This window comes from Mobula hypostoma, chromosome 1 (genome assembly GCF_963921235.1).
Source record: "Mobula hypostoma chromosome 1, sMobHyp1.1, whole genome shotgun sequence".
In the NCBI taxonomy this organism is placed as follows: domain Eukaryota; kingdom Metazoa; phylum Chordata; class Chondrichthyes; order Myliobatiformes; family Myliobatidae; genus Mobula; species Mobula hypostoma.
Window position 1 is genome coordinate 114,189,156 of NC_086097.1, and position 26,532 is coordinate 114,215,687.

General features: G+C 39.7%; 1 protein-coding gene across 7 annotated transcripts in view; it reads right to left on the reverse strand.

Annotated features, from left to right (window-relative positions):
- LOC134350093 (uncharacterized protein C18orf63-like) overlaps positions 1-26,532 on the reverse strand; it is a 131,534-nt gene that overhangs the window by 33,211 nt on the left and 71,791 nt on the right. For 6 of the 7 annotated variants that reach the window (XM_063055048.1, XM_063055041.1, XM_063055055.1 and 3 more), the window contains 6 exons: positions 19,261-19,370; positions 17,584-17,680; positions 12,893-12,978; positions 11,200-11,377; positions 7,662-8,444; positions 5,302-5,421 (listed from right to left, as the gene is read on the reverse strand). In XM_063055048.1, coding sequence (XP_062911118.1) covers positions 5,302-5,421; positions 7,662-8,444; positions 11,200-11,377; positions 12,893-12,978; positions 17,584-17,680; positions 19,261-19,370 — 1,374 coding nt within the window. The remainder of the gene's footprint in view (positions 1-5,301; positions 5,422-7,661; positions 8,445-11,199; positions 11,378-12,892; positions 12,979-17,583; positions 17,681-19,260; positions 19,371-26,532) is intronic. The other variant, XM_063055064.1, reaches the window with a different exon arrangement.

A 26,532-nucleotide genomic window follows, 5' to 3' on the forward strand; every position in this document is an offset into this window, starting at 1 on the left:
AGGGGATTAGTTAGAAGGGAACCCTGAATCCTCTTATACCCTCAAGCTTTCCTAATCGTCACCTAACTACCTGCTGCCTGGACCACCTCACTAAAGCTCCTTCTATGGTGATCTCAACATCACAGATGCTCCTGAATGAGTTCAATTGCAGCTTCAGCCACTCAATCAGAATATACCATTTGAAAATTGAGTAAACAACAAATCACAGGCTCTGTACTTCTCCATGATTACCAAATGCATCTGCACTACTACAGCAGGAAACAGTAATGTATGCACATAATGTATGTAATTACAAGATGGTGATAAGGATGCAACAAATGGATTTTGTATTAAATAATAGAATAGATATCATGTCAAGTAGAAAGGTTTACTTGCAACAACAGTGATGTTGACCACAATGCCTACCTGAGAAACCTGAAACATTGCTAAGCACAAGGACAGCAAACTTTGAATATATATCAGCCAGGTGTGGGCATGGCAAAAAGCAATACTTCAGATTTATTTGGATTGAAAGCCATTTGCCAATCCTCAGCCCATACACTTAGCTGACCAAGATCTGCTTGTAATTTTTCATGACCCTTAGACACTATCCACAACATCATCTGTTTTACTATCATCCATAAATTTAGGAACTATGCTTGTACATTTACATCCAATCATTGATATAAATTAGGGACAACATAGGCTCCTGTGGCACACCACTCAGACACAAGTCTCCAGTCTCAGAAACAACCGTCAACTATCAGCTTCTGCTTCTTAGAACTGAGCCAATTATGAATCTTGGATCCCATGCAATCTAACTTTCCAGAGTAGCGTGCCATGTGGGACTTGTCAAAGACTTTGCTAAAATTTATATAGACCAAGTCTACTACTTTGCCCTTGTCAGCCCTCTTGGTTACCTCTTTGAAGAACTCTGAGATCTGTCATACATAATTTCCCACCCATAAAGCTATGCTGACTGTCCTAAATCAGACACTGACTCTCCAAGTGTTGGCTGACCCTGTCCTGACACTGAGGTGGGATCGGGAGTGTTAAAAGGATATAAATACTGAGAGATATACATACAGATTTGATGACCTGCTGTAAGTGGTGATGACTCATGACCTGGCAAATCAAACAGTATGGCTGTGAACATGGGCAGCTGAGGTTATCTAGGGAATAAGAAAGCAGTGTTTCTAGTAGGGTGGAGCTTAGGAGGACAATGGCACCTAACGGCGACTCCTTTCCTTGCATCTTCAGAAGCAGCTCTGTTTCTACCTTTGATATCTCTTTTTCTCCTTTTCAAGGATCTTTTGCAGACCCTGACCTGGATTACACGTGGACTTCAGTTCTTTGAGAAAATGGGACCCGCCCTTGGGGCCTCACGACTGGCCGCTTTTCGATATTCCAAGGATGCAGGCTGGAAGACTAGCATGCCTTCAGGGTGCCAGATTTTCATGGCTCTGGAGGCAGGTGGACTGAAGGCCGGTGTCGCTGCCTGATGCATCATGAGAGACGGAAGACCGTAAGCAGTGAGCTGCTGCTGGCTGTATGCCCAGAGACCCAAGTTCTTTGGGCACAGAGCTCAGAAAAAGCAACACAACAGGCTTTTAACACCATAAATCAATGAGTTGCTTTGTTATGTCTCCCCTCTCGCTGTGACACAGGGCCACCTCTTCTTCCTTTATTAGGGAGTGGGAGAGCTTGTGGCATGTCGAATACCGGGTGAACGAGTAGTCTTTGGGGTACTGCAAGTCTTGACCTTATTGATGCATTGCTGCATGCTTGAGTGCCTAGTGGGGGGTGCTGATTTTTTTTGTTGTGGGGGGAGTCATTGCTTTGCTGCTGCTTATGCGCAGGAGGGGGAAGCTGGTGGGGGGCTGTGGGGTTCTGACATTTAACTAACATTCATTCTATGGGGCACTCCTCTGTTTTCGTGGATATTTGCGAAGAAAAAGAATTACAGAATGTTTATTGTATACATTTCTCTGACATTAAATGTACCTATTGAAGCCTATTGATGAATTGAGCAGAAGGTTAAATTATAGTTCAGAAACTATGAAGATACCATGGTTAGGAATTTGACTGATAATGGAATGGGAGTTGAACACAAAGATTTAAAAGTAGTGAGAATAATGGAAAACAGTGAGTTGTTCAAATAAGGAAAAAGAGAAATGGAGGAAATGACCAAGGTTAGATTTGATAATAAGAGTCAATGAACTATCTCAGCAATGTTAACAAAGGTAGCTAGATTCAGATAAGGAGGCCTCATTGAGGGAAAAGATGTTAGGTGATTCCACTGTATAGACTTGGTGAAATCAGCTACGTCTTCACCAAGTCTATACAGCTGAATCACCTAGAATAAACATTTGGTTGTCTAGATATTTTTCACAAATGAACTGACATCTGTAGAGAAGGTGCTGGTAGGACAGTTAGCTAATTCCTTGACTGAATCTACCGAGTCAGAAAATGAAGAGTTGAATAAATTGAGAAAGAGATCGTCAAGATTTCACAATGAGTAGGAAAAAAAACAATGAAAGAAGGCTTTGCAGCTCATAAAAAGATAGTTTTTAAAAAAGCTTTTGAGCCCACTGGCCTGCTTTGACAGGTTGGTTATGACTAGACTGAACTCCTGCCTCAGCAAGGACCTGGTCCCATTGCAATTTGCCTATCACCACAATAGGTCAACAGCAAACACAATCTCAATAGCTCTCCACATGACTTTAGATCACCTAGACAACATAAACACCTACGTCAGGATGCTGTTCATAGACTATAGCTCAGCATTTAATACCATCATTCCCATAATGCTGATTGAGAAGTTGCAGAACCTGGGCCTCTGTACCTCCCTTTGCAATTGGATCCTCGACTTCCTAACCAGAAGACCACAGTCTTTGTGGATTGGTGGTAACACATCCTCCTCGCTGACGATCAACACTGGTGCACCTCAGGGGTGTGCGCTTAGCCCACTGCTCTACCCTCTATATACACATGACTGTGTGACTAAGCATAGCTCAAATACCATCTATAAATTTGCTGACGACACAACCATTGTTGGTGGCATCTCAGGTGGTGATGAGAGGGTGTACAGGAGTGAGATATGCTAAATGGTGGAATGGTGCTGCAGCAACAACAACCTGGCACTTAATGTCAGTGAGACGAAAGAGCTGATTGTGGACTTCAGGAAGGGTAAGACGAAGGAACACATCCCAATCCTCATAGAGGGATCAGAAGTGGAGAAAGTGAGCAGTTTCAATTTCCTGGGTGTCAAGATCTCTGAGGATCTAACCTGGTCCCAACATATCGATGTAGTTATAAAGAAGGCAAAACAGTGGCTATGCTTTGTTAAGAGTTTGAAGAAATTTGGCATGTCAACAAATACTCTCAAAAAGTTGTATCGTGGAGAGCATTCTAACAGGCTGTGTCACTGTCTGGTAATGGAGGGGCTAAAACACAGGACCGAAAGAAGCTGCAGATGGTTGTAAATTTAGTCGGCTCCATCTTGGGCACTAGCCTACAAAGTACCCAGGACATCTTTGGGGAGCAGTGTCTCAGAAAGGCAGCGTCCATTATTAAGGACCTCCAGCACCCAGGGCATGCCCTTTTCTCACTGTTACCATCAGGTAGGAGGTAGAAAAGGCTGAAGGCACACACTCAGTGATTCAGGAACAGCTCCTTGCCCTCTGCCATCTGATTCCTAAATGGATATTGAAGCTTTGGACACTACCTCACTTTTTTTCCCCAAATATACAGTATTTTTATGCACTTTTTAAATCTATTCAATATATGTAATTGATTTACTTGTTTATTTATTATTATGATCTTTTATTTTATTTATTATTATTATTATTTTTCTCTCTGCTAGATTATGTATTACATTGAACAGCTGTTGCTAAGTTAATAAATTTCACGTCACATGCCGGTGATAATAAACCTGATTCTGATCACATCTTTCCCCATATTTTCAGATTCAATGAGAACTACATGCAATCATGTTACCCAAAACACCAACTATTTATTCCCCTCTATAGATGCTGCCTGACTTGCTGAGTTTCTCCAGCATTTTGTGTATGCTGCAGTTACAGTCTTACTGTCATTTAATTTAGGAGGCAATATAATGAATGGGAGGGGTATGAAGGACAATGGTCCAGGTGCAGGTCGATGGGACTTGGCATTTTAAATGGTTTGGTACAAACTGGATGGAGCAATGACTCTATAAAATGGAAATTGCCTTGCTGCATCCTCACACAGTTTCTCTACTTTACCAGCCTTCATAGCATTTTATAATGTCAAAGAATATCCATAGTTTTCATTTCCTACATCATATATGTTTGTTATTGAGTGTTTATGACTGTGCCTTCATCTGATCCTTTGGAAAATAATTTGATACAACATGCATTCTTCTACTTTGGATAACTCTTTGGAGAGTCTAATACAAAGACATAAGAAAATAGGAGCCATAATAGGCTATTAAGGCCCCCCAAGATTGCCCTGCAATTCAAAATGATGATGGCTGATTTATGCTGTGCCAGTTCATCTCCTCTGTGCCAGTTCTCCATAACCCTTAATTATTTGATATTCCATCTTAAATATATCTAATGACCTGACCACAACCACCTGTGGAGCAGAATAATCCAGATTCACTACCCTCTGAGCGAAGAAATTTCTGTGCTCCTCAGTTTTAAATAACTGGCCTCTTAGTTATCTCTCACTAATGAAAACATCTTAACATATTCTGTGTCAAGACCCTTAGGGTCATATATGTTTGAATAAGGTCGGTCCTCATTCATCTTACCTCCAAAAGAACATGTGAACAAACAGTCTAATCTTCTTTGATTGGGCAATCCTCTCATCTATGAATTAGCTTCTGGAGCTCTTTTATCTTGCCTCCTATGCATCAATTTTCTTTTTTTAAGGTAAAGGATTACAACTATGTGCAGTATTCCAATTGTGGCATCACCAAAACTCTGTACAACACTAATAAGCCACCCCCTCCCCATTCTTAAATACCAACATTTTGCAATAAAAGAGACCATGCTGCTCGCCTGAACAACTTGGTTGGATCTACATGCTAACCTTTTGTGATACATGTGCTAGAACTTCCAGATCCCTCTAATCTTCACTCTTTGCAGATTCACTCCATTAACAGTAACTTGCCACAAATGTGAAATGTGAGTTAACTCCCAAGATTCAGTAGGTTGGCTAATGTCTACATTGGAAAGCACAAACTTGATGACATATCAGTCTCATAGTCCAAAAATTGGAAAAACAACGTAATATTCTAAAATTAAATACAAACATCGTTCAAAGAATGGAGCTTACTTCACATTTCCTTTTTTCTGTTCCTTTATCAGAATAATTCAGTCCCGTCAGAGACTTTGAACTGAGCTGTTGAAAATTAGTTTGCTTTTCTTGCTTCTTTATATCAAACACACCAGATACCTGAAGCACAAAATACAAATAAGTAATAATACATGCTATAAATATTACTTGTAAATTTAAAATTGTGGAGTAAGATAGTTGGTGGATCCATATTCAGGAACTATTTGATACTGATTGCCTAATTAAGCTTATGCTTTGTTTTTATTAATTTCTATTTGTCTCTCTCATTTTGCTTCATTTGTGCTTAGTATGAAGATAGGTACATCAAGTAAAATTGGGCTAATAAATTAAAATGGTGTTGATACAAAAAGTCGGCACAATGGTGCAACTAGTACAGCAGCACCCTCATTGCACCAGCAGTGAGTTCAGTGCTGATCTCAGGTGTTGACTGTATGGAATTTTCTCCCTGTGACCGAGTGAGTTTATCTCTGGTGATCTCATTTTTCCCACATCTTAAAAGTATATGGCTTAGTAGGTCACCTGTCTACTGAAGAGTGGCTGTGGTAAGGGGAGGGTAACCTGATGAAAATACAGGTAAAATTAAAAAATGGGTTAATGTAGGATCAGTGTAAATGGGTGGCTGATGGTAGGCAGAGATTCAGTGGGCCAAATGGCCTGTTTCAGTGCTGGATGTCTCTATGTCACTATAAACAGGTATGAAGAACCAAATTGCTATAATTTGCTTCCCTTTCTTAGATTACAGTTTGGTCGTCTTTGATTCATAAGTTGGAGGTCACATGTTGGCATTGGAGTTCGGAGTTCAATTTCGGTGTCATCTGTAAGGAGTCTGTATGTTCTCCCTGTGGAATATGTGTGTTTTCCCCTAGCATTCCAGTTTCCTCCCACAGTCCAACAATGTACCAGTTAGTAGGGTAACTGGTCATTGTAAATTGTCCTATGATTAGGCTAGGGTTAAATCAGGGGTTGCTGGGCAGCACGGCTCGAAAAGCCCAAAGGGCTTCATCTGCACTGTATCTCAATAAATAATTTTTTTTTTAAATGTTCCATGCAAAACAACTAATTACTAAGTCCATATAAAATTTGGGACACTAACAAGTATATCCAGAAAATGAAATAGTATATGTTTCATCAGTTTGTGTTTTGTATGTCATGCATTATTTCTTTTAAGCTGACATAATAAATTAAATGATTAATTTTTTCATATCACACATTTCATGCAACATAATGTCCAATAAGGACTCTATTACTAAGTGGCCTGCATTCGGCCAATAAATCTAACTGTTGTAAGCATTGCCTGAGTTTAGTCAGAATTCAATTTACTCACAGATTACAATATGTTGGCCAGTTTAAAATGGTATGTAGAATCAGTATGAATTTTCAGGTTGTTTTGTTCATGTAATGTACATTTTTAATATACTAAATTAAATAAATGTAACGCACTGTAAGGTTTCACTGCTAATGTAATGGTTTCTCTGTAGCAGCAGTGTTTGGGTTATGACTAGAGATAATGGGGGCTTAGGAATGTGCGCCATCCAATGAGAGACGTGTTGTTTCTTTCTTGTGTGTCTGAGAGAAGGTAGTCACGGTCTTTTGTTGGCGAGAGAAGAAGAGAGAAGATGCAAGTGGAGAGAGTTGGTAGACTGCACAACTGTGCGGGCTTGGAATGAGGGTCCAGGGGTCGATGACACTCAGAAGAAGTTGATGGGGAACGAATGGATGGAAAATCATGAGCTCCAATGTGCATTTTAGACTGTTTAATTAAAATGGGCCCTTTTTCTTTTTGTTTTCTTTACTAACCCTATCGTCAAATTAAGAATTATAAAGCTCAATCATTTAATTGCATACGGTGTACTGTCTGATATTTTGTGGTACGAATTTTCAACTGAGCCACATATCGTGCAGCATCCACACAAACAAGACTTCTCAAGTTTGGCTGTGCCAGAGGCTGTCTTCTCCTAGACTAACACAAGCTAGCTGAACCTGGGGGTTACATAAAGAAATAAGAAAATTAAGCTATGGAAATGTTCAACTTCACCTGTATCAAGGATTTAAAAATTTACTAACAATTGATGCATGATTTTTAACCATACTGATATTTTTATAATAGGTATATCACCAAATAGCTGCTTTAAAGTGGTTACTTTCATCTATGAAAAATCTAATTATATGAGGAATTATATGGACAAGAAATTACTTGCATCATAAGTGCATCTATTTTTATAATATGTTTAAAATAGCAAGCAAATTCAATGAAAGCAATAGAAAATTCAAATGATTTGAAATAAGAAAATATCTCACTTGTTTCTGTTCATTTCCCAATAGGTTATGAATCCACTTACGTGATCAAAGGTTGTAGGAACTGTTGTATTTTTATCTCCAAATTGTGTATTTATATTGCTCTGTTCTTGGATATTTTTTAATTCTTTAAGTGTCGTATCTCCAGACTTCAGCATTCTTGGATTTGACTTGAGAAGCAGAGTATCCTTGCGTATGTTTACCATGGATTCTAAACTTGAATTCTGTAGCTGTTTAATAGTTGGTGTTGTTACACTTGTATATATATTTGTCTCTTGCTTTTGGGCTTCATCAAACAAGTCGACTTTTTTATTACTGCGTTCCCTCTCTTGTACATTCATTGGAGTTTTTACATTTATATTAGCATTTGATAAATTTGATGGTTTTTTGGAATTTTCATCTTGCTTAGTTTTCTTCTCATAAATTCTTGAACTTAAGGAATTACCTTGCTTCAGTAGCCTGCTTTTAAATATGGGTATAATCCTGGAAGCCTGGTTAGTTGAATTAGAATGCATTTCCATCTGATGGTACGTGCCTGACCCAGCAAACTGGATTGTTCCTTTTTGCAAATTCTGGAAAACCACTTCAGGTTTTTCTGTTGATTCGAATATCCTTTCACATAATCCAGTAGCACGTATTGGTGCTGCATCTAAATTTGCTTTTCTATCCAATTTCTGCTCATTGTCTAAAACTGTGGTCTTTTGACTTCCATTAATTGAACAAATAGAAGAGGTTTCACTGATAGTTATTTTGGCAGTTGGAATTTGTATTAAGTTATTCTTGAAGATAGGATTAGTTGTCAGATTTGGAGGCCTTGCCTGAACTGCCTTATTTAAAAACACAAAGAAAGAGAAATATCATCATGTTAGCCAACAGGTAGACACTATACAAGTATTTATATTTATTGAAATGATTCACCAGATGAAAATCTATTTGAAGGAAAAGTTGGACGAAAGAATGACAATGTTGTTGTAAGCTAAATTGCCACTCCCAGCGAGTAACTATTGATCCCTTCAGTTTAACAAAACTTTTAAAATCGATTAACACATATCAAAGTTGCTGGTGAACGCAGCAGGCCAGGCAGCATCTCTAGGAAGAGGTACAGTCGACGTTTCAGGCCGAGACCCTTCGTCAGGACTAACCGAAGGATGAGTTAGTAAGAGATTTGAAAGTGGGAGGGGGAGGGGGAGATCCAAAATGATAGGAGAAGACAGGAGGGGGAGGGATGGAGCCAGGAGCTGTACAGGTGATTGGCAAAAGGGATATGGGAGGATCATGGGACAGGAGGTCCGGGGAGAAAGACGGGGGGGGGGGACCCAGAGGATGGGCAAGGGGTATAGTCAGAGGGACAGAGGGAGAAAAAGGAGAGTGAGAGAAAAAATGTGTGTATAAAAATAAATAACAGATGGGGTACAAGGGGGAGGTGAGGCATTAGCGGAAGTTAGAGAAGTCAATGTTCAGGTTGGAGGCTACCCAGATGGAATATAAGGTGTTGTTCCTCCAACCTGAGTGTGGCTTCATCTTTACAGTAGAGGAGGCCGTGGATAGACATGCCAGAATGGGAATAGGATGTGGAATTAAAATGTGTGGCCACTGGGAGATCCTGCTTTCTCTGGCGGACAGAGCGTAGGTGTTCAGCAAAGCGGTCTCCCAGTCTGTGTCGGGTCTCGCCAATATATAGAAGGCCACATCGGAAGCACCGGACGCAGTATATCACCCCAGCCGACTCACAGGTGAAGTGTCGCCTCACCTGGAAGGACTGTCTGGGGCCCTGAATGGTGGTAAGGGAGGAAGTGTAAGGGCATGTGTAGCACTTGTTCCGCTTCCAAGGATAAGTGCCAGGAGGGAGATCAGTGGGGAGGGATGGGGGGGGGAACGAATGGACAAGGGAGTCACGTAGGGAGCGATCCCTGCGGAAAGCGGGGGGGGGGAGGGAAAGATGTGCTTAGTGGTGGGATCCCTTTGGAGGTGGCAGAAGTTACGGAGAATAATATGTTGGACCCGGAGGCTGGTGGGGTGGTAGGTGAGGACCAGGGGAACCCTATTCCTAGTGGGGTGGCGGGAGGATGGAGTGAGAGCAGATGTGCATGAAATGGGGGAGTTGCGTTTGATAGCAGAGTTGATAGTGGAGGAAGGGAAGCCCCTTTCTTTAAAAAAGGAGGACATCTCCCTCGTCCTGGAATGAAAAGCCTCATCCTGAGAGCAGATAAGGAGGAGACGGAGGAATTGCGAGAAGTGGATGGCATTTTTGCAAGGGACAGGGTGAGAAGAGGAATAGTCCAGATAGCTGTGAAAGTCAGTAGGCTTATAGTAGAAATCAGTAGATAAGCTGTCTCCAGAGACAGAGACAGAAAGATCTAGAAAGGGGAAGGAGGTGTTGGAAATGGACCAGGTAAACTTGAGGGCAGGGTGAAAGTTGGAGGCAAAGTTAATAAAGTCAATGAGCTCAGCATGCGTGCAGGATGCAGCACCAATGCAGTCGTCGATGTAGCGAAGGAAAAGTGGGGGACAGATACCAGAATAGGCACGGAACATAGGTTGTTCCACAAAGCCAACAAAAAGGCAGGCATAGCTAGGACCCATACGGGCACACCTTTAGTTTGGAGGAAGTGGGAGGAGCCAAATGAGAAATTATTAAGAGTAAGGACTAATTCCGCTAGACGGAGCAGAGTGATGGTAGAGGGGAACTGATTAGGTCTGGAATCCAAAAAGAAGCAGAGAGCTTTGAGACCTTCCTGATGGGGGATGGAAGTATATAGGGACTGGACATCCATGGTGAAAATAAAGCGGTGGGGGCCAGGGAACTTAAAATCATCGAAAAGTTTAAGAGCGTGAGAAGTGTCACGAACATAGGTAGGAAGGGATTGAACAAGGGGGGATAAAACCGTGTCGAGGTATGCAGAAATGAATTCGGTGGGGCAGGAGCAAGCTGAGACAATAGGTCTGCCAGATCTTCCCGGTCAGGGAATTAAAATATCCTCTCATATCCCCTTTGCCAATCACCTGTCCAGCCCTTGGCTCCATCCCTCCCCCTCCTGTTTTCTCCTATCATTTTGGATCTCCCCCTCCCCCTCCCACTTTCAAATCTCTTACTAACTCTTCCTTCAGTTAGTCCTGACGAAGGGTCTTGGCCTGAAACGTCGACTGTACCTCTTCCTAGAGATGCTGCCTGGCCTGCTGCGTTCACCAGCAACTTTGATGTGTGTTGCTTGAATTTCCAGCCTCTGCAGAATTCCTGTTGTTTGCATTTTTAAAATCGATTCATTGTACTGGGGGAAAGTAACTTCAATAAGAAAAAGTGATATGCTGACCTGTTCAGAAAATGAAGAACATAGGCAGGACACACCAGAAATTCAAATGGCAAATATATGTATATAGAGTGAAATGCCATGAGTACATTGTATAGTTAGTTAGAAGCACAACATAATGGAGTGACCGAACCAAACATTAAGCTCTTTGTTTCCTGTTAGAGTGTCCAAGAAATAACTTCATACATACATATTTTTGGTCCTGGTATAACTATTTTGGCAATGATATTGCAAGGGGCCTCCTGATGTAGAAAAAGCATATTTCTAGTCTTACCTGAGAAACACTGAATTCATTGGTAGCATAGTAGGGTTTGCTGGTTATTTTTATTGGTAATCCACAGAGACTAGAGAATGTTATTTTTAGGTCAGAAAAGAAAGATGTTAGTACTGATTCCAAGTCCACTCTCGGGTAAAACTGAACAGGTTCACTTCTAATACAACAAAAAGGGTAACTGAATTATTATGTTAAGGATGTTCACTGTGATAGTATTTAGCACATATTTACGAATCAGATATATAAAGACTCCAAATTTTTTTTTAACTTCTTTATGTCCACTGATATAATACTTTCAATAAATATGCTGTACTACTCTTCAGTCCATAAATTAACCTACCAGTTCAAATCAGTTTTCTTCTTTTTAGCAGAACTGAATATCATCCTAAGTAGGACATCATTGAAGATCATCTATGTCAAGAAGGAAACTTACCGTCCAATGTATCACCAGAGTACTACAGCCTCATGAAAATACTAGTTAGCAAATCAATAATAGTAATCTGAAAGTTTACGTAAACTAATTACACCACTGTTTATGCTTAACGGAAGTAATTATGAAATATACATGGCTCTTCATAAACAAAATATTTTTGCTTTCATTTCTTCATACTCGTTAGCTACAGATGTCTGACAGGTCATGATATCATACTCTTCTGTACAGTATAGTAGAAGGATTCTATAGGCTCTGAAAACTATGCTAATGAGAATGGAGAGAATACCTAATAAATGAGCTCACCTCCCTAATATCAACACAAAACTCTGAGCTAGAAAATTCTGGAGCTGGGGTTCAAACTTCCTAACAGTATTGCCACAGGACTGAAGTCAATTGTCAGTAAACATCTAAAGTAAGAACAATTAATACTGGAAGCAGTTAGGTCTAATGGAGTATGCGGAGGCAAGAAGTTACAGTTAATCAGTCAGATCTTTTGATGATTGGCAAAACACCGAAGGTCACTGGTCACCCAGGCACACTCTTCTGTTGAAAAACTGGATCCCAGCAGATCAGCAAGTCATGGGACAACTTTCTGGATGATATTTCACTTCACTACGTTTGTTGTAACAGTGTAACTATGGCAGTTGCAAGGGTCCTGATGGAGTCTCAGAGGAGGCCAGGAGGGAAAATTAAGAAAAAGAGATGAAGAGAACATGAAGGATTGGAGCAATTGAAAATGCTCCAGTGAAGGGGAGGGGGGAGGAAATTGTTTGAATATGGAATTCAGGAAACTGAATTGCTTCCATTCATAGTAAGTTCTTGGTCTTCTTTGTTGCAACTAATCCTGAAGTCTGACTTCTATAAACTCAGACCACCATGGGTCTTTATAAATGGATAAAGAATGCCTCTTGTTTATCATTACCTAAAATGCCAGATGATGCAATGCTGGCCAGCAAAGAATGCACACATCTTTGCTATGATGCCGGTGCCTCGTTAATGTAGATAATGGCCTAACCAAAATTGTGCAGACCATTTGGCACTTCTACATAGGCTGTGCTCTACTAAATATCTTTCAGCATGAACATTATTTGGTTAAAATCCCACAAATCAGCACCTTAAAGAATACTGAACTGGACAATTTTGATTACTTTCCTTGAAGGAGTTTGTTTTATACTTTATAATTTAACAAATAAGTTTTGCATGGATTTGAAATATAAAACTGTCTATAATTTTAATATAATCTTTTTACATCAAGGATACGTAAACAGCTTCTCTCCAATTAACTTGAAGTACACAGTATAGTAAAGAGCCATGTCACTATTAATCTCTGGGAGATTATAACCATACTGCAAATAGAAAGAATAATTAGTACCATTCACTATTTTTAGTCAATTTAGAATAAATTTATTATTAAATAAAGTGATCATTTTTGACTTGATATTTCAGCCTTATTTTGTTGGTTAAGGTAATTTGCAGAAAAATGAAAATAAGAAAGACACCTCTTTCAAGACACATAAATGTAGTTTTTGCTTCCCATTAATAAAGGTAAGGAATCCTTTGCTGCATTACTGTTTATTACTATCGACCATACAAGTCTCTTACAATGGAGTTCTTTGAAAAGGCATTCACTTATGACAGTTAGGAATCGGAAAAATCATTGCTTGGAATAAGTCTTTGTACGAATATGAAAAAACATATTAAACATTGTTAAAAGTGAATTCACGTTACTACTGCCTATTATCTAGAAGATGGCCCTCTACTTTGGTAGATCTGAACTGACTCAAGTTGTAAATTGTTCAAGAATGGAATCGGTACTGAAATAGCTCCTCTTCATTAGTGCAGTCATGGCAACACAACCTATTTACACAAGACAGTTCTTGTAACAAAAGTTGAGTAGAGCTGTTTTTGGAATCAGATGCTAACAATGAAGAGCTGCATTCCTAGGTGCACTAGTTAAGATAACTTAAGCCAATGATCAATGACACTTTCATTTTCTATCGATGAAAATCAGGAAGTGTAGGTCTCAATTTCTTTATGATTTAGGTGATAATCTTTCCATGTCGGCAACCACTATGTCGAGAATAAGCAATTTATAAACTTAAAGTTACTGTTTTGATTACAAAGAATAAACTCAATTGATTTCCAAAAATGCGACCAAAAGCATAATGAATTAATACAAGAAAATTTAGCTAGACTGATGTTCAAAAAGAGGTTTTGAAAACATAAGTATCTAAGTGGAGGTTGGAGAGGATATTTCAGAGAGAACATTGCACCAAAGAGGAAAGAAATTGCAAATGAGGTTGGCTGCATGAATATTGTACGTAGACACTTAAGATGCAGGAGCAGCAAACAATGGAAAACTATCAAGCCATAAAAACAATGTACAAGCAGGTATTTTAGTTGGGATTGTAGATGGATAGAAATTTGTAAACAATTGTGTTGTAACATTTAACATACGAGGTGCAAATAGATGTTTAGTACACTGCAGGCCTGTAAAGAGGAACACAGGGGTTCAACATCAGAGTGTTCTGATGGATGTAATGTGTATTTAATGTCATCAGGAGGGGTGAGGGCTCTTTGCTTCTGCCTTTAATAGAGGCCTAACAAGTTTCTCTCCACCAACACACTAATTTACCTGGCTGAACTCATGATGATATTGAATATATTCTCCTTCAACTCCATTCACTTTCTCTAAATCAAATATACTGCTATAGATTCAACCTACAAGTGTTGTCTTGTGTAACACATGCAATAACATTTACTTCAGTCCCTCTTGGTGTCCACTCTTTCCTAAATTTGTGAAGAAGTAGAACATTTTATTGTTTTAGCTGCTAATTTCTACTTGCCGTCACATGACACTTCTGACGCTTTCTTCCCCATCCTGGACCTGTCTACACCTCAAGGGAGAGGGTAGCCACAAACATCCGTTACAAGCTCACAGACTCCCACAGCTTTCTTGACTATACAATACTTCCTCATACCCCTTTCCTTGTAAGGACTCCATCCATTCTCCCAGTATTTGGTCTCCATCACACTTGCTGAAATAATGATACATTCTGCATAGATGCCTCTGAAATGTGTTCCCTATTGCGAACTTCCATTGTGGATGGAGACCTTAACTGCAACTCATCTATTTCCTGCGCCTCTGCTTTTGTCCGTCTTCTCCTGATGTTCTGTTCACAATTCACTGGTCCACACTTCCATCCCTGTCTTTTGGCACTTTCCCAAACAATCACAGGAGATGCAACATCTGTCCTTTCACCTCTTCCTTTCCGACCATTCAGGGACTGAAGCAGACTTTCCAGATGAATCAGAAATTCTCTTGCACTCCTTCCAAACTACTGTATTGCATTTTCTGTTCACAATATGGTCTCAACGCTGGAGAAACCAAATGAAAAGTGGGTGATTAATCTCTGGAGTGATGCTCAATTTCCAGTTGCCTACCACTTTAATTCCTCACCCACTCTCACTGACCTGTCTGTGGTCGTTTGCACAATTACAATGAACAATGCCTCATCTTCTCTTTGGGCACGTTGCAGCATTCTGGATTGACTATCAAATTCACGCTACAATTAACTTGTGCTTCCTTTCTATTTTAGAACTGAGCATTTCGTGTGCTATTTATCTATGAATTTAGTTCTTTTTCCTGTTTCTATTTGTAATGTCTAATCTTATTAGCAATGCATCACACAGACAATTAAGTACAATATTATTCTAATTGCAGCATTAACTCTTTTGCCCTCACACTATCAGAGGCATTCACTTTGTAAATCCATCCTTCCCCCACCTTCTCTGCTTCTTGTACCTAATTTATTTTCTCTCTTACCCACTTCCGAAGGTCTCAACCTTAAACATCAACAGTTTTTCCTTCCACATACACTACCTGACATGTACCTGTAAGACTGTTTCTTTTTTAATTTTACATTTCAAACATCAGTAGTTTTTCATTCAAATTTAACATCTCTATATGTTAATCAGATATAATCGATAACCTGAAATGCTTGGATGCTTGGATAAATATCTACTTCAATAGCAACATTTATAATTCTAATCATATCAAACACTTGGCCAGTTTTTCATAGATTTTGAGAAAAAATACTTGGAGTTAAAATTTTTCAGAGGGACAAGTACCACTCACTTCTTTGCACCTCACATCATGTCATTTTAGAAACTTGACCAGGTGTTTTACGAGTCAGAAGCTCTGGGCAGGTCAAGAAGGGTACCTTGAGCAGTTTGAGGAATGCCAACAAAGACAAAGAGGGGAGCTGTATGCTTGCTTAAGGGAGTGTCATGGAGAAGAAGTGATAGGAGAGTAAGAAAATCAATGAATACTGAAGAGTTGGGACAATGATTTGGTTGGGCAGATCTAGAAAGCATAAAATGAAAAGAAAAACAAAATAGAAGCCACAGCAGTATAGTGGTTAACACAACACTATTATAGCTCCAGGTGTCGGAATTTGGAGCTCAACTCTGGTATCCTCTGTAAGAAAGTCTGTACGTTCTACCCACAAGCATGTAGGTTTCCTCCCACAGTCTAAAGGCCTACTGACTGGTGGATTAATTGGTCATTGTAAATTGTCCTGTGATTAAGCTAGGGTTAAATAGAGGGGTTGCTGGGCAGGGTGGCTTGTTGAGCCAGAAGGGCCTGTTCTGCTAAATAAATGACCAAACAAACAAACAAACAAATAAATAACTAGATAAATGATTAAATAAATAAATATATTTTGGAAAAGATAAGGCTCAATTTCAGAGAAGCAATCAAAACGTGCAAGGAAATAGACAAGAAATAAAGTCAAGTTACATACTGTAGTAATTATGAGGGCAGGTACTGTTTGGTAATAAAAGGGAAAAGGAGGCCATCAGATTTCTGAGAAATATTCATTCCACAAATTTCCTCCTGACAAAAATAAAGTTAGTTTTGTATGGTTTAAAGTTGTGATATTATGGCCTGTTTAGACCTCGAAAAGATTAATTATTCACTTCTTAATTCGGACATAAAGTTTCCTAAGGTGTGGGGACCTTTTCCTGAATATTTCCATAGTTCTTCTTTAGGGTAAGTATATCCTTTTTTTTAGTATGCTTTCAGCTTTTTATTCCTTGTAAGTTATACGTTTTTTTGTTATGAATTATATTATACTTTTGGTAGTCCGCATTATATTATTTTTTCCTTTATATATTTACAGTTCTCTGGGGTTGAATGTTCTGATTGATTTTTTTTCATATGTAAAGTGGTTGGCCTGGGTTTTTCTTTTTTCAGTGGGAGGTTGGAGTGGATATTAATTTTACATAATTCTCTTTTGGGTGCTTTTTTTTACTGTTATGAATGATATATATTGGATTTGTTTGTTTTGCACTGTATAAATCTCTGTTTTGTTGTTGGGTTCCTCTTTGTAGTTTCACTGTAGAAATGCATAAAAAATTAATTTAAAAAATAAAGTTGTAGAATGAAATTAATAAACTCAATGGGATAAACATTACATTTACTACAGGAATATTGAAGAAGCCCTGAGAATTATTGACAAATTGTTTTCCATGGAAATAAAAATAAGGTAGCTGTTACCATGAACAATTAACTCACGAGTAACAAATAGATAGATGACTCCACTCTTCTTAAGCAAAAATAATTCATTTTCCTAACGTTTCTATCATTGTCAAATAAAATAATGCCTACCAGTTATTCAAAATATGTAGCTCAGGAAAACATCAGTTCCATTGTATTTTGTTAACTTATAGCTGCTTTTACAGATAATTCTGTACTATTCTGTACTAGTTGTTGATCATCAATGCATATAATGTGGCACGGAATCTTTTCCAAGGTAAATCAGCACAATTAGCTTTAGGACATATCTCCAGAAGAATGTTGCTCAAAATTATTTTAATTTTATGCAATAAATAAATGAATAAAATCAAGTAAGAATTTCTATGAAATAATGTTAAATATGTTGCCTCACCATACTTTTCCAATGTTTCTGAAAATCTCCATAAGACCGAAAAGGACAGTCTGGTGGAATCTCATAGCCGATGCTGACAATTTGCCCCTTCTTCATACTTCATTTAGAAAAAAGAAATTTGATGTCCAAAATAATCTCATTACTTTCTGAGACATTTCAGTAAGTACTGACACCTGAGAGAAAAGGCAACTCTGCCTAAACATTCTACTGCACCACTTTGGGACTGGAGAAATAAAAAAGGCTGCGGTTAAGAGGTTCAGCCCTCAGGATCATGATTAGTGGGTTGCTGTGATAGGATCGTTCAAATGATCAAGGGTAGCTCCTAACTTACATGCATTCTGATCTGAGCTGCTTTACTAATACATGACATGTGAATAATGATAGTCACTTCTAAGACAACTTGGTCTTAGATCAATCCCATCCTCCACACCACCCAACATTATCCTGAGAAAAGAAAAAAAAGGTTAAGTAATTGAATCTCCAGCAGGCATATTTCAATGCTGATCATTCTGAAGTCCACTGATCTTACAGAAATTTCTATCTTTAAATATTTGTTTTCCAGTAATATAAATGGGTTTAATTTTTTTCCAAGGATGAGGGAGAAGTACTTAAGAAATTGGAAAGAAATGGAGCTTCGGTTAAAGTAAGTCAGACTGATATTACAACTCAGATTGTAGCTTAATCAGATAATAGTTCAGTAGGTGTGGTGACAACAAAGCAACTTTATTTCAGATTGTTGATGAAGAATGTATTCGACTGCCTTACTATCTGAAGTCAAGTTTGGTGAAATCAACTTTTATTTAAACAAAGCATCATCTATTGCATATCTATAGCCACAAGAAATAGCTCACAAGAAACATAGAAGCCAACTTTAAAAGCTTCTGCATGTATATAAAAATGTGCCTTTGATAGCCTACATTCAGTGCAGTAAAAATCTGGTAATATGTTACCTCACTTTTTGGGAATCCCAATGGTTTATCTTCTTGATCACTCCCGCTCACCCTCAGACTCACTGGGGCTCCATTTTCTGTTCCCACTCTGATGCATCTGGCTCCAGTTTCCATACTCGCTCTAACCCAATTGCGGCTTTGCTAGCTACAGTCCGTCTGACATGTCCTAGTTTGGGTGTCATGCCTCAAAGCTTACATAGTGCTGTTTCCCACTCTCCAATGAAACCTACTGTATTCTGTTTCCTGTGCTACCTTGAAATTTACAAGTTTCTCTGGAAAATGTGGTATTCCACTTTATGGAGAGCTTTCCAGATTTCAACTGCCTTGTGGTTGGAAAAAAAAATTCTTTCTCCAATCTCTTCTAAATATCCTACCCCTTACTCTAAACCTGTGTACTCTGCTTATAGATACTTTTGCTTAGATGAAAGAGTATTCACTTGCTATCATATCTATGACTTGCACTTTTGATCATGAGAAAATTTTTCAAGCTTGAATTTATGTTGTGTTTTTAAAATGCCCCATGCATTTTATAGACCTTCTCTTTTATATTAAGTGTACATTTTTATCATTTTACTCATCCAAAAAGAAATACAGTGAATGGAAAGCTCAACAAAAGATCTAGAAAATGCAAAGGTACTTCATAATAAAAATACTCCAGTATGAATGAATATTCACAATAATGATTTACTGAGTTATATTGCCAACTTGTAAAACTGATAAAAATTACCTGGGAAGCACATAGCACCAATTACTTGCAATAAAATGTTTTGGAATTATAACAATCCTTTTGCTGTGGAAATTCTTCAGTACTCCTGTTGATATGTCAAAATCTTCAACCTATGGATTAGGCAAGATTTGTTTATTGTAATCAATTAAATATGTAAAGTTAATCATTGTGGCCCTGTCCACTGGAAATCAGGACCGAGTGTAGTCTTCCAGTAAATTAGGCAGTATGGAATAATGGAACAGATGTAAAGATACATGACTGACAAGCATTATTTCTAGGAAGCAGAAGGATACAAAACCAAGTTATTACTGTTTCATAACAAACCAAGTATCAACAATGTATGAAAAGGAAACAAAAATTCTAAAATGATTACAGAAATTTATATTGGAAAATACTGATATAAAAATATGTCAAGTTATAATAAGTTAAGATTTATAAATTATACACAATAGGGCAATACAAACATATCTTTCATTAATGACTTGGTTGTGAATTGTTGGCAAAGTCCGCTTTGTGGGTTCGGTCAGCTTTGATTTCATTAGTCAAGAGGGGAAATGCAGGTCACAGGCAGGTGATGTGATCTTACTGTGTGCCTCCCGAGTTACCACTGAGCCGAGGAGGTGGAGGTCTAGGTAAGCCATCAGGGATGGTTGGAACATGTAGTACAATCATGTTCTTTGAATGGAGTTATTGTCTTTAATTGAAAAGGAAATTTCAGATATTGTGTATTGTTTTACTTTGTGCTTTAGTTCATTTTGCCTACTTGCAGGTATTTAAGTAAATTGATTTATTAGATTTTTTATTAATAATAATTATTTAAATCTACATTGTTTTTGAATTATTCTGATTATCAGACATATTCATTTTTTTTCAGAAGCCTTGGACTGTAACAAGTTGTCCTCAGTCTGAGACCAATATACCTCTGTGGTCACTTTATTAGGTACACCTGTATACTTGCTTATTAATGCAAATATCTAATCAGCCAGCCAAACATGCGGCAGCAACTTAATGCATAAAAGTATACAGATATGGTCAAGAGGTTCAGGTGATGATCAGACCAAACACCAGAATGGGGAAGAAATGTGACCTAAGCGACTTTGACTGTGGAATGATTGTTGGTTCCAGACGGGATTATTTGAGTATCTCAGAAATTGCTTATCTCCTGGGATTTTCACACACAACAATTTCTAGAGTTCACAGAGAATGGTGAGAAAAACAAAAACATGCAGTGAAGAGCAGTTCTGTGGGGAAAAAATGCCTTGTTAATGAGAGAGGTCAGAGGAGAATAACTTGACGGGTTCAAACTGACAGTAAAGTGACAGTAACTCAAATAACCTCGCATTACAATAGTGGTGGGTAGAAGAGCACCTCTGAATGCGTAACATGTCAATCCTTGAAGAGGATGGGCTGCGCAGCAGAAATTCGCAATCATACACTCAATGACTACTTTATCAGGTACAGGAGGTACTTAATAAATTGGCCACTCCATGTATAAAAAGAGCAAGATCCTCAGAGATGCCTTCTAGTGTTTACCTCCTGGTAGGGTCATCCATGGCAGAAAGGTCAAGGTGGAGGCTACAGACAAAAAGCGACCCAACTATGACCTCAATTTTGGAGCTGGCTGAAGATGATGCCACATCACAACATCAGTGAAGGCAGAGGAAGTCAGCAACAGTGAAGTGTCCCCAGTCATCTTGCACTCCATGCCACCAGGTCCTAACCCCAATCTGTCAATGATCATATGGTGGCTGCCCATGCATCAGCACCCCCACATTAATAAAGTCACACACAGGAGTTCTCCATTAAGGGAATGCACCCTAATATCCCGGATTGAATCCCATGGTGATCAGCAAGTGGCAAAGGGAGAAGAACTGTGAAGTCTGGAAGCCCTTAGTCATGAACTGGGGCATTGGCCGGTAGGTGTTTGATTCAGTTGGCGGGCTTTTGGTCTGAGGGAGAAAGAGCCCTTCGGCAGCTGCACCCAAGGCTGAGCAGCCCTATTTAAGATCCACTCTGCTTACCCCACTGGGGGAAGGGGCTGGAAAAGGTATCCTAAAAATAATCTGCTTTGAAACTTTCTGACTGGATTACTGCATCCAAAATGATCAAAAAGGATTGAAGACAAAGAAATATGACCTTTGGAGCTTGGAATGTGCACACTCTGATAGATAGTGCAACCGGTCATCAACCAGAGAGAAAAACTGGCAACCATTTGAGAGAACTGAGGAGATGCCAGATTGATCAAACTTGTCCTTCTGAAACCCATCTGGCAGACAAAGGGAACTGAAGAAGGAGAAGGGTGGTTGCACCTTCTTCTGGAAAAGGAAGGCAGCTGACAAGCCCAGGATCCATAGTGCTCTCTGAATTTCCAATGGGGATCAGTGAACATCTCATGACTATCCATTTGTTGCTTGCCAAAACTAGATGGCAACGATCGTGAGTGCTTATGCATCTACTCAGGATTCATATGACAATGAAAAAGAGGCCTTCTACACTTGCCTAGATGAGACACTGTCAAGCATTCCAAGGAGGATAAGATAATTCTCATAGGGGACTTCAATGCCAGAGTCGGTCAGGACTTCAAATTTTGGAAGGGTACCATAGAAAAGGAAGGCATGAGCAACAGCAACTGAGGTGGAGAACTACTTCTCACCATATGTGCTAAGCACAATTTTAGCTTCATAAACACTCTCTTTGCCAGAAAAACAAATTCAAGGGGTCTTGGTAGGACCCCCAATCTAAACAGTGGCATCACATTAGATTCCATTAGACTCATGAAAAAGATGAGGGGTCATAAGAAGCAGACCAGGCCGAGATTAAAACTTGAGAGCCTGCTTGACAGTGCCATCCAACAGCACCTTCAGGCCTCGTATGAGGAAAACCTCCACTGGGGATACCCGGATGATAGTAAAGAACACCAGGGACTGCTTAAATCCACTATCCTGGATACCTGCAAAAACATCCTTGGTACAAGTTCATAAAACATCAGGATTGGTCTGATCCAGCAGAGGGTGAAAGAGCTAAATAATATTTGGTGGACTGAGAAAGCCCTAGAAATCAAGATACTGACATACTCTGGTGAGATGAGAGGCTTCATCAGTGCCACTAAAGCAGTCTACAGTCCAAGTTGCTGCAGATTAATTCCCGTAGATTCAACAGACGGGAAGAATTTACAAAAGGATCATAAGGATATTAACAACCAATGGAGAGAGCACTTTTAAGAACCTTTTACGGTGATAGCACTGCTGAACTAAATGTTACTAACAAAATCTTCCAGAGACCTATGAGAAAAGACATGGGCGAAACCTCCCAGTATGAAAGAGGTCCATGAAGCCATCAGGAGCCTGAAAAGCAACAAAGCCACTGGTCCTGGCGAGATCCCAGTAGAGATCCTTAAGGAAAGTGGACCAGCACTCCTGCACCACATACACACCCTGCTCATGAAGATCTGGGAATAGAACCAACTATCCTTAGAGCTCAGAGATGCTTTACTGACCATATTTGAGAAGGGACACAAGGAAGATTGTGACAATTACAGGGGCATCTCTCTCCTATCAACAACAGGCAGAGTCCTTGCACATCTTCTTGTCAACTGGCTACTTCCACGATCTGAAGAAATACTCCCTGAATCATGGTGTGGTTTCCACCCATCTAGAGGTACCACAGACATGATCTTCACAGAATGCCAATTTCAGGAAAAATGCCTTGTACTTGACTTGCATAGATTTGACAAATGCATTTGACACAGTAGACTGCCAAGCTCTCTGGCATATACATCATGACCTGGCTGCCCTGACAAGTACTTAGAAATACTTCGATGACTGCATGAAAGTATGTCTCAATCATGTATAGAATGGACAACAGGCTTTTCAATCTTAACTGGCTCACGGGCAAGAACAAGGTCAGCACCACCACTATCAATATGGGGATGACAACATCATTGCAACATGCTCTGAAGAAGACCTCCAATGTATTCTGAATGACTTTGCTATGGCATATACAGCAATGGATCTTGTTTTGAATTTAAAAGGTAAACAGGTCCTATATCAGCCATTGTCCAACCAGCCAGTTATCTAGACCTCCATAAAAGTTGACGATATCGCCCCTGAAAATGTAAACCACTTTCTTTACCTTGGCAGCATTCTCATCTCGAAGGTGGACACTGATTTAGAGATCAACTACTGCCTGACTAGTGTTAGTGGAGCCCAAGCAAGATTAAGGAAGAATCCTTGAAGATCACAACCTACAGATCCAGACAAGACTTTTGTTCTACAGAGCAGTCGTCCTTCCTACATTACTGCATGAAGACGAATCATGGAGCACCTACAGTAGGCACCTGAAAACTCTGGAACAATACCACCAAAGAGCTTTACGAAAGACTTTAGGGATTAGCTAGAAAAAGAGACACACTAACGCCAGTCTACTAGCATCTCCACCACAATAAAGTAATACCAACTCCAATGGATAGGTCATGTCATCATGTCATTCAGATGCCAAACTCACATCTCCCCAAACAGATCTTCTACTCCCAATTGAAGGAAAATCAGCGAGACCCTCGTGGGTAAAGGTAACAGTTCAAATATAGCAACAAAATTAGCCTGAAGAAATTCAACATTACATTTAAAAACTGAGAAGACATTGCACTCAATATATACACCTGAAGGAAATGGGTTCAAGAGGGACCTGCATTACATGAGAGTGACCTCTGCTGTATCGCAGAGAAAAAGCAGTAGCTGTGAAAGGAGAGACTGAACAACTAAACGATCTAACCACCAACCAGAGCCACCACTTACTCATGCCCACATTGCACCAGAATATGTGGATCCCAGATCAACCTGTACAGCCACGTGAAGACACATCAAAAGACAACCCCTTGGGAGAACATCTAATTCAACTTGACTGATCACACGACAGTAAGAGCAAGATGATAAGTAAGTGAAGAATAAGGCTTTTTAAAAGATCAAAAAGGCAACTTAAATGTGAAAGTTTAAGTTCTGAGCATCACTGTTGATGATAACCAGATGACTGTAATTAAGGAGTGTTAAATATTGCATGGGGTAAATATTAACAACACAAGGACAGGCACGGGATTTTAGAATTTTTGAATGTCTATTCCTAAATGTACGTCGTCAAGTCTGGATGAAATTTATTTGTTTGTTTATTTAGTGATACAGAGATACTTCTAGCCCAGTGAGCTGCCCAGAAACCAGAACTGCCCAGCAACTCCACCTACTTAACCTAATCACAGGATAATTTGCAATAAACATTTAACCTACTAACCAGAGCATCTTTGGAATGTGGGTGGAAACCAGTGCACTGGAGGAAACCTACGTGTTCATGGGGAGGATGTAGAAACTCCTTACAGTGTTGGAATTGAACTTCAAACACCACCGCCCTAAATATATCCCTGGTTAATAATGGAAACAATAATTGAATCAGTGGAAACTATACTTAGTTTTCCATCTTCGCTGACTATATATTGTTACGAGAATACACATAAAATTAAGATGTTTGCTGGCCTGGGCTAGCATCAGTGGCATCAGCAGTTGGTCTGCCACCTGCCCTCAGGGGAAGGAGAGATAAGGAACAATGGAGCAGCGTCTGGAGATGTGTAATGAAGGGATGTGGGAGAGAGAGCTGTCTGGAGCGGCTCCCCCCTTTGAACCCTGAACTGTTTGAAGTGATGGACAGGCGATACCCCAGCAGGGGGATAAAAAGGGACAGGTTCGCTAAGACAGACACACGCCACCCGAGGTAACGAGACCCTGGAAGTGGTGCGCCTCTCACGAGTGGGTGAGAAGTGCCAGACAACGACAAGGGTGGAAAGGTACGATCAGCGGGAACCCGGTGTGTGTCCGCCCTTGTCTGGGTGCTGGGTTCACTGCAGAGGATCGACCGCATCTGGAGGAGGGGTCACAGTCGGTGACCTCAGGTGACATCACCAAGGACCCGCCCAAAAGCTGTTTGTGAGCCATCTCGCTGGTCTGTGAGTGAAGCCGTGTTCTGAATGATCAGTTGTTCCTATTCTATGTCTCTCTTCCCCCACCTTGTCCATCGCCATGGCAACGATTACTGCGAACTGAACTACTAACTGGACTGAACTTTGAGTCATTTTGAAATTGGTCATTTACCCCTAGACAACGATAGAGCTTGATTGATGCTGTTATCTTACTTCTGTGCACATGTGTGGTTATCATCACTGAATTGTTGCATTTATTATCCTTTCGATTACTGTGTTGCTTGTTTCTTTAATAAAACTTTCTTAGTTCTAGTACTCCAGACTCTAACTGAGTGATCCATTTCTGCTGGTTTGGCAACCCAGTTACGGGGTACGTAACAATATGTACTTCCTGAAAACTGGAGAAGGTGAAAAGTTATATTGTTTCAAGGGATACATGCGCGAAAAATACCAGGAAATTATAGCCTAATGTAAGTGGTGGACAAATTGGTGAAGAAAGTGAATGCAATGTTGGCATTCATTTCTAGAGGTATAGAATATAAGAGTAGGGACGTGATAAGGCACTCATGAGACCACACTTGGAGTACTATGTGCAGTTTTGGGCTCCTTATTTTAGAAGGGATACGCTGACATTGGAGAGGGTTCAGAGAAGATTCACAAGAATGATTGCAGGAATGAAAGGGTTACTGTTTGAGGAACATCTGGAAGCTCTTGGTTTGTATTCTCTGGAGTTCAGGAGAATGAGGGGGGATCTCAAAGAAACATTCCAAATGTTGAAAGGCCTGAACAGATTAGATACGGCAGTTATTTCCCATGGTAGGGGAGTCTAGGACAAGAGGTCACGACTTCAGGATTTAAGGACGTCCATTTAGGACAGAGATGCGGAGAAATTACTTTAGTCAGAGGGTGGTAAATCTGTGGAATATGTTGCCTTGAGTGGCTGTGGAGGCCAAGTCACTGGGTGCATTTAAGGCAGAGATAGATAGGTTCTTGTTTAGCCAGGGCATTAAAGTGTATGGGGAGAAGACAGGGGAGTGGGAATGACTGGATAAATTGGATCAGCCCATGATTGGTGGAGCAGACTCAATGGGCCGAATGGCCTACATCTGCTCTTATATCTTATGGTCTAAGTTATCAGAGAAAGTTCTGAGGGTCAGTATGAATCATCATTTATATTCCATATATGGTAAACATAGAATAACAATTCTAATCATTCCATGGCTCTTTGTGAAGTTAATTTCAGTTTTTAAAGAGTCTAAATCTATATTAAAAACTGTTTATCAATAAAAGAGGTCATTGAGGTAATAAATTGA